Source organism: Poecilia latipinna, unplaced genomic scaffold (assembly GCF_001443285.1).
Source record: "Poecilia latipinna isolate Pla-1442-1.1 unplaced genomic scaffold, P_latipinna-1.0 Scaffold997, whole genome shotgun sequence".
Classification (NCBI taxonomy): domain Eukaryota; kingdom Metazoa; phylum Chordata; class Actinopteri; order Cyprinodontiformes; family Poeciliidae; genus Poecilia; species Poecilia latipinna.
In genome coordinates, this window is record NW_015113613.1 from 69,432 (window position 1) to 77,534 (window position 8,103).

Consider the following 8,103-nt stretch of genomic DNA (forward strand, 5'->3'; position numbering starts at 1 on the left):
TATATATATATATACACTTTTGTGTCATAGTACCCCCAAGAATTTAAAACTACTTTCACCCCTGGTCATGATGGAACTTCTGCTGTGTTGTAAACTGTTATTACTCTGTTTTCACACACATTCATGTACTTTAAAGTCAGGGATGTGAACTCTGAGCTAACTGATCTTTTGACGGTTCTGTCCTTCTGACCTGCTGGTTAGAACCTGTGGTTCCGGTTCTAGACAGAGCAGCAGCCTGACCCAAAAACAGAATGACTACCATTCAGTAAATTAGAATATTATTGCACATTCCATTTATTTTAGGAACTTTGTCATCAAGTGATGAATGTTTTCCAGTTTTTATTTCTGTTATGATGATTTTCCATTTCTAGTTTTTGGAAACATGACACTTAAACCTAGAAATAGTTTTTTATTGTTAAGTATGTTGAGCTCTGTCCTGAAGAACACAGGTGTTACCATGACAACTGACCTGTACTGATCCCAGGCTGCAGGTGTTGATCGTTGATCACAAGTATGGCTTGTTTTGTTTTGACAGATAATCAGTACGATGAAGATGATGATGAAATTACTCCTGATCTGTGGCAGGAAGCCTGTTGGATTGTCATCAGGTAAGATCACCTGAGGTCATGTGACAGTTGCTGTATTCACTGATCATTAAAGATGTTGATCGATCATGGATCAATAACTGAGCTGGAAGATATTTCTGGCTAACCCACCTTAGCGATTGAGTTTAAATCTCCCAGCTCTTATTTTGAAATGTTTCCTCTGCAGCTCTTATTTTGACGAGAAGGGCCTGGTGCGGCAGCAGCTGGACTCGTTCGATGAGTTCATCCAGATGTCGGTCCAGCGGATCGTGGAGGACGCTCCGCCCATCGACCTGCAGGCCGAGGCGCAGCACACCTCAGGGGAGGTGGAGGAGCCGGTGAGTCCAGAATGGAGTCGGCAGCCCGATGCGGCTCTTTAGCGCTGCCCTAGTGGCTCTCTGGAGCTTTTCCAAAAATGTTTGAAAGTGGGAAATATATGTTTTGTTTTAATATAGGAGAACAAACATGACAGAGTCTCTTAACGTTTTCCAATGCTATAAAAATGTGTAGAATAAATATTAAATTTCAACATTTCTGTCAGCAAAGATTTGCATCATAGCCTGCGTTCCTTTCAGCTGGGCGGGGTGCGAGGCAGGGGGCTGTAAACGAACCGACGGGTGTGGGGCCATGAGAGCCGAGGAGAGATTCTACATTCATGAACCGAATCATTTGCATTCATTGCCAAAGCTGAAGGATTACCTGAACGTTTGCTCTGTTGCGAGAAGTTGTCAAATAACAAAAAGAGCGTACTTTACTGTAAGCCACACCTACGAATTAAAAAAGAAATGATAAAAGGAAACGTACATACATATATGTTCAAAGTGTGGGAAAAGTAGCGGCTTGTAGTCGGAGAAATCCTGTAATGTGGAAAGACATTTCCAGGGACGGCGCTACATTAGCTGCTGCGTCAAGATTAAAGTTGCATCTTACATGGCCGATGTTGAGGAGCTGTCCAGTGATGTCCGTAACCAGAAGTCACATTAAACGGGTAGGAACACAGTCCTGTTATAGGCACATATATTTAGTAACAAAGTGGTTGTTTTTATAAATTGATTAGTAATTTTTGTCAGTATATATTTAGAATGACACTTAGCGATATTATTGTTTTGTTGCTCAGGTCCGAGGATGGTTGTGTGTCAGAGGAGAAGAAGATGCTGCTGCTATGTTTTACCTGCACTGACTTGCTTGGCATTTGCTCAGAAATCAAACTTAAACTGTACAATTTAATTTTATATACTTTACCTTTTGAAAGGTTACTGTTTTATTTTTATAACTGTTTTATTGCTCTCTGTGTGTTGCCCAGATAAGGGCCACGTTAAGCACAGTACCTTTAGTTGTTTTTTCGATCGCACACTTAACGTGATTATCTACAAAGAGCGATCATCGTCATGGAAACTGCATTTGGGAGCAGATTTTCCGAGTTCCAAAAGGAAAAAAATGACCTTTTCCTGTCAGTCTTCATAATAAAGATGACATCAAAATCTGATTTCTTTATTGGATTTATTTAATTTGATCAATGCAACGAAACATAAAACATTAATATTGTAACGGAAGGTAAACTTGAAGCACCATCGTACAACAGAGTCACGTGGTGCGTCATTCCATCCAATAATGGATGGAAAATAACAAACATTTAATCATGAATGCTAATTATGTACACTTTTGATAATAGGCTAATATAAACACTTAAAGCCTGTGTTGCCTTCATTGTAATCCTTATTTAAGGCTTTTAATTTCTTGCGGCTCCAGACAGATTTGTTTTTGGTGTTTTTGGTCCAATATGGCTCTTTCCACATTTGGAGTTGCCGACCGCTGGTCCAGAACGAGGAGCAGGTTTTTATCGGCCCACCGTGACATCACCATGACATCATCATGACATCACCACCTGTGTTTCAGCCACGCTACCTGCTGAAGTTCGAGCAGATCTACCTATCCAAGCCGACCCACTGGGAGCGGGACGGCGCTCCGTCCCCCATGATGCCCAATGAGGCCCGCCTCCGGAACTTGACGTAGGTCCACCTGACCCGGTTCTGACCCGGTTCTGACCCGGAGCCCGGTTCTGACCCGTCCGACACGTCTCCTCAGGTACTCTGCGCCGCTGTACGTTGACATCACTAAGACGATCATCAAGGAGGGTGAGGAGCAGCTGCAGACGCAGCATCAGAAGACATTCATCGGTAAAATTCCCATCATGCTCCGCTCCACCTACTGCCTGCTGAGCGGCCTGACCGACCGCGACCTGTGCGAGCTCAACGAGTGTCCGCTGGACCCGGGAGGCTACTTCATCATCAACGGCTCCGAGAAGGTAGGCCGTGACATCATTTCTCCTCCCCGGTTCCCAACCAGAACCTGAGCTGTCGGCGGTTCCAGGTGCTGATTGCGCAGGAGAAGATGGCCACCAACACGGTCTACGTCTTCGCCAAGAAGGACTCGAAGTACGCGTACACGGGTGAATGCCGGTCCTGCCTGGAGAACTCGTCCCGGCCCACCAGTACCATCTGGGTCAGCATGATGGCCCGTGGAGGACAGGTGAGTCCCACCGCCGCACGGGCCCTGCAGCCCACAGGCGGCGCTCTCATGGACACTGCGTCTGCCTCAGGGGGTGAAGAAGAGCGCCATCGGGCAGCGCATCGTGTCCACGCTGCCGTACATCAGACAGGAAGTGCCCATCATCATTGTGTTTCGGGCGCTGGGCTTCGTGTCCGACAGAGACATCCTGGAGCACATCATCTACGACTTCGATGACCCGGAGATGATGGAGATGGTAAGACCGCCGCCGGCCTGCCGTTCTGTTACCATGGTGACCAGAGTGTCTAACCCCGCCCGCTGCGCCTGCAGGTGAAGCCGTCGCTGGACGAGGCGTTTGTGATCCAGGAGCAGAACGTGGCACTGAACTTCATCGGGTCCAGAGGCGCCAAGCCCGGCGTGACAAAGGAGCGGCGCATCAAGTACGCCAAGGAAGTCCTGCAGAAGGAGATGCTGCCGCACGTCGGCGTCAGCGACTTCTGCGAGACCAAGAAGGCCTACTTCCTGGGGTGAGTCCACACCGGAGCCACACCCGGACAGGTGTATGAGGCCTGGTTCTGATCCGTGTTCGGTGTTTCAGGTACATGGTCCACCGGCTGCTCCTCGCCGCTCTGGGCCGGCGGGAGCTGGATGACAGGGATCACTATGGCAACAAGAGGCTGGACCTGGCTGGACCGCTGCTGGCCTTCCTGTTCAGGGGGTGCGGCTTCTCGCCCGGCTCCTCACCTGGCCGTCCCTCCTCCTCCTCAGGGTAACTCTAGTTCCCGTCTGTCCAGGATGTTCAAGAACCTCCTGAAAGAGATCCGGATCTACGCCCAGAAGTTCATCGACCGAGGGAAGGACTTTAACCTGGAGCTAGCCATCAAGACGCGGATCATCTCCGACGGACTCAAGTACTCCCTGGCCACCGGCAACTGGGGCGACGTCAAGAAGGCCCACCAGGCCCGCGCCGGCGTGTCCCAGGTAGGCGCCGCCTCCGCTGCCCCGGCCGTGTGCCTGTTGTCCATCTCCATGGTAACCCCCGCCGCCTTCTAGGTGCTGAACCGGCTCACCTTCGCCTCCACGCTGTCCCACCTGCGCCGGGTCAATTCCCCCATCGGCCGCGACGGCAAGCTGGCCAAGCCGAGGCAGCTGCACAACACGCTGTGGGGCATGGTGTGCCCCGCCGAGACGCCCGAGGTAGGATCCGTACAGATCCGGACCGGCCCGTTAAAACTGGGCCGGACAGAACCGGACCGACCCGTTAAAACTGGGCCGGACAGAACCGGACCGACCCGTTAGAACCGGACCGGACAGAACCGGACCGACCCATTAGAACCGGACAGGACAGAACCGAACCGGACCGACCCGTTAGAACTGGACCAGACCACCGAGACCCACAAGGTTTGACCAAGATGGAACCGACCAGGTTCCCTAGTCTACTTCATCCATCCTTCTGCCTTCTGTCCTGACTGGTTTCTGTCTGGTTTCAGGGCCACGCCGTGGGTCTGGTGAAGAACCTGGCCCTCATGGCCTACATCTCGGTTGGCTCGCAGCCGTCTCCCATCCTGGAGTTCCTGGAGGAGTGGAGCATGGAGAACCTGGAGGAGATTTCCCCGGCTGCCATTGCCGAGTCAGTCGCCTCACTTTGCCCAGAGAACCGGCGTTCCCGGCGTCTTCCTGATCCGTGTCTTCATCCGTGTTTTCCCATTTCAGTGCTACGAAGATCTTCGTGAACGGCTGCTGGGTGGGAATCCACAAAGACCCAGAGCAGCTGATGAACACGCTGAGGAAGCTCCGCAGGCAGATGGACATCATCGTGTCAGAGGTAAGCCCCGCCCTCCTTTCACCTCAGACACCTGGGGACAAGATGAGCCTTCCTGACGGTCCGATTCTTCCAGGTGTCGATGATCCGAGACATCCGGGAGCGGGAGATCCGGATCTACACAGACGCCGGGCGGATCTGCCGACCGCTGCTGATCGTGGAGAAGCAGAAGCTGCTGCTGAAGAGACGGCACATCGACCAGCTGAAGGAGCGAGAGTACAACAACTACAGGTGAGTCGGACACACCTGCCCAGGCTAACGGGCTAGCCTCAGCGGCTAACAGGCGCTGTGTGGGCGTATCTGTACGCTGTGTGGTCCTGCTGGACTCTGATGTTCCTCCTGGTGTCCAGCTGGCAGGACCTGGTGGCGAGCGGCGTGGTGGAGTACATCGACACCCTGGAGGAGGAAACCGTCATGCTCGCCATGACCCCTGATGACCTCCAGGAGAAGGGCGTGGCCTACTGCTCCACCTACACCCACTGTGAGATCCACCCGTCCATGATCCTGGGAGTCTGCGCCTCAATCATCCCGTTCCCCGACCACAACCAGGTACCAGCCGGCGGTCCATCCAGAACCGGGCAGGTTCTCAATGTTCTGACCCGTTTCCCTGTGCGGTCCGATCCCCGGCCAGTCTCCCAGGAACACGTACCAGTCCGCCATGGGGAAGCAGGCCATGGGCGTCTACATCACCAACTTCCACGTGAGGATGGACACGCTGGCCCACGTGCTGTACTACCCCCAGAAGCCGCTGGTCACCACGCGCTCCATGGAGTACCTGCGCTTCCGGGAGCTGCCAGCAGGTGACGCTGCCGCTCACCCACAGGCCTAGAGGCTCAGGGTTCGACCCGTTACCGGGAAAGACGGTTCTGCCGTCTTTCACAGCAAAACCATCGTTAGCGGCAGCTAACCCACGATCCTGACGATTAATCGGATTTAAAGAATTTAAAAGAAGTTCTCCAGATTTTTCATTGAACCACTGAGGCTTTTTTATGCGATATTAGAAATTCATTAATAAATGCAAATACATAGTTTAATTCATTTTTAAGTAAGAAAATCAACATTACCCAAGTCAGTAATTGCTTTAGTGAATGCCTGATCATTTGTAGCAAACGATGCATCTGCAGCTGAAACGTGAAAAGCTCAGTCCTCTCTGAGGGCTGATCGGGTGATTATTGATCTGATCAATCATTTCATCTCTAGAAGGAAAGTTGGTTTTCCTGAAACCTGGAATATTTGGCTTCTGTCGTCCATCTTTCAGGAATCAACTCCATCGTCGCCATCGCCTCCTACACGGGCTACAACCAGGAGGACTCGGTCATCATGAACCGCTCGGCTGTGGACCGCGGCTTCTTCAGGTGAGGGGCGACCAGAACCTCCCAGGCCCGGTCCGTTTCCGTCCTCTAAGCAGACCTGCATTTCCCTGCAGGTCCGTTTTCTACCGGTCCTACAAGGAGCAGGAGTCCAAGAAGGGCTTCGACCAGGAGGAAATCTTTGAGAAGCCGACCCGCGAGACGTGTCAGGGTGAGCGCCGGTTCCCGAACGGCTCGGTCCAAACCCGATCCTGGCTCTAAAAGAACCTGTTGACAGGGATGAGGCATGCCATCTATGACAAGCTAGACGACGACGGGCTGATCGCGCCCGGCGTCCGCGTGTCCGGGGAGGACGTGATCATCGGGAAGACGGTGACGCTGCCGGAGAACGAGGACGAGCTGGACAGCACCAACCGCCGCTACACCAAGAGGGACTGCAGCACCTTCCTGCGCACCAGCGAGACCGGCATCGTGGACCAGGTCATGGTGACGCTCAACCAGGAGGGATACAAGTTCTGCAAGATCCGGGTGAGCTCCGCCGCCCTGGTTACCATGGTGACCCAGCAGCCGGACCGCTCACCAATCCCGGCTCTGACCCGCAGGTCCGTTCAGTCCGGATCCCTCAGATTGGAGACAAGTTTGCCAGCCGCCACGGGCAGAAGGGAACCTGCGGGATCCAGTACCGACAGGAGGTAGGCGGGACCAGCGAGTCTGGATGAGTTAACGAATCAGAGGAGCAGGTTGGGTCAGGACAGGTGAGTTAATTGGCTCTTCTGGTCAGTAAAACGTGACCTTGTGTTTTATTTTGAAGGACATGCCGTTCACCTGTGAAGGCATCACACCTGACATCATCATCAACCCTCACGCCATCCCGTCCAGAATGACAGTCGGCCATCTTATCGAGTGTCTGCAGGGGAAGGTAAGCTGGCTCCGCCCACCGCCGAGCCTCTGTGTGTTATGCCCTGAGCATTGACTGCCAGGCTGTCGCTCCTTTCAGGTGTCGGCCAACAAAGGGGAGATCGGCGACGCCACGCCGTTCAACGACGCCGTCAACGTGCAGAAAGTGTCCAACCTGCTGTCCGAGTACGGCTACCACCTGAGAGGAAACGAGGTCAGAGGCCCTGATGCATTCTGGGAGGTTGAAACCTGCCCAGGTGACCCAGGTGTGTGACTGTGACTGTGTCATCAGGTTCTGTACAACGGCTTCACGGGGAGGAAGCTGACGTCCCAGATCTTCATCGGACCGACCTACTACCAGCGGCTGAAGCACATGGTGGACGATAAGATCCACTCCCGGGCCCGCGGGCCGGTCCAGATCCTGAACCGCCAGCCGATGGAGGGCCGCTCCCGGTGAGTTCCCGCCCCTCGCCTCCTCAGGTGAGTCTGCACCGTGCTAATCTCACCTGTCTCCCCAGTGACGGCGGGCTGCGTTTCGGGGAGATGGAGCGGGACTGCCAGATCGCCCACGGCGCCGCCCAGTTCCTCCGGGAGCGGCTGTTCGAGGCGTCCGACCCGTACCAGGTCCACGTCTGCAACCTGTGCGGCCTGATGGCCATCGCCAACACCAGGACGCACACCTACGAGTGTCGGGGCTGCCGCAACAAGACGCAGGTAGGCCCGGTCCAAACCCCGCCGATCGCTGCCTCCTCCCAGGTTCTGACCCGTTTCTCGTTCTGATCAGATCTCTCTGGTCCGGATGCCATACGCCTGCAAGCTGCTGTTCCAGGAACTGATGTCCATGAGCATCGCTCCTCGAATGATGACCTCATAAGAGGGCTCAGCCAATCAGCTGCTGACCAGGAAGTGACATCACCGTGAAGAGGAGAAACTAGACCTTTGTTCTTTTTGTTGTAGTAAATAAATGTGTTTTTCTAACTTA

The 8,103-nt window shown here is 53.5% G+C and overlaps 1 protein-coding gene across 2 annotated transcripts in view; it reads left to right on the plus strand.

Moving 5' to 3' along the window:
- polr2b (RNA polymerase II subunit B) overlaps window positions 1-8,103 on the plus strand; it is an 18,060-nt gene extending 9,957 nt beyond the window's left edge. For both annotated transcript variants that reach the window (XM_015050526.1, XM_015050525.1), the window contains exons 2-25: window positions 536-608; window positions 772-922; window positions 2,481-2,593; window positions 2,670-2,889; window positions 2,955-3,113; window positions 3,184-3,348; window positions 3,423-3,619; window positions 3,691-3,810; window positions 3,887-4,073; window positions 4,146-4,289; window positions 4,583-4,722; window positions 4,806-4,917; window positions 4,991-5,145; window positions 5,265-5,463; window positions 5,546-5,714; window positions 6,173-6,269; window positions 6,341-6,435; window positions 6,502-6,752; window positions 6,827-6,916; window positions 7,036-7,143; window positions 7,222-7,335; window positions 7,414-7,574; window positions 7,640-7,835; window positions 7,906-8,103. In XM_015050526.1, coding sequence (XP_014906012.1) covers window positions 836-922; window positions 2,481-2,593; window positions 2,670-2,889; window positions 2,955-3,113; window positions 3,184-3,348; window positions 3,423-3,619; window positions 3,691-3,810; window positions 3,887-4,073; window positions 4,146-4,289; window positions 4,583-4,722; window positions 4,806-4,917; window positions 4,991-5,145; window positions 5,265-5,463; window positions 5,546-5,714; window positions 6,173-6,269; window positions 6,341-6,435; window positions 6,502-6,752; window positions 6,827-6,916; window positions 7,036-7,143; window positions 7,222-7,335; window positions 7,414-7,574; window positions 7,640-7,835; window positions 7,906-7,995 — 3,369 coding nt within the window. In that variant the 5' untranslated portion in view covers window positions 536-608; window positions 772-835 and the 3' untranslated portion in view covers window positions 7,996-8,103. The remainder of the gene's footprint in view (window positions 1-535; window positions 609-771; window positions 923-2,480; window positions 2,594-2,669; window positions 2,890-2,954; window positions 3,114-3,183; window positions 3,349-3,422; window positions 3,620-3,690; window positions 3,811-3,886; window positions 4,074-4,145; window positions 4,290-4,582; window positions 4,723-4,805; window positions 4,918-4,990; window positions 5,146-5,264; window positions 5,464-5,545; window positions 5,715-6,172; window positions 6,270-6,340; window positions 6,436-6,501; window positions 6,753-6,826; window positions 6,917-7,035; window positions 7,144-7,221; window positions 7,336-7,413; window positions 7,575-7,639; window positions 7,836-7,905) is intronic.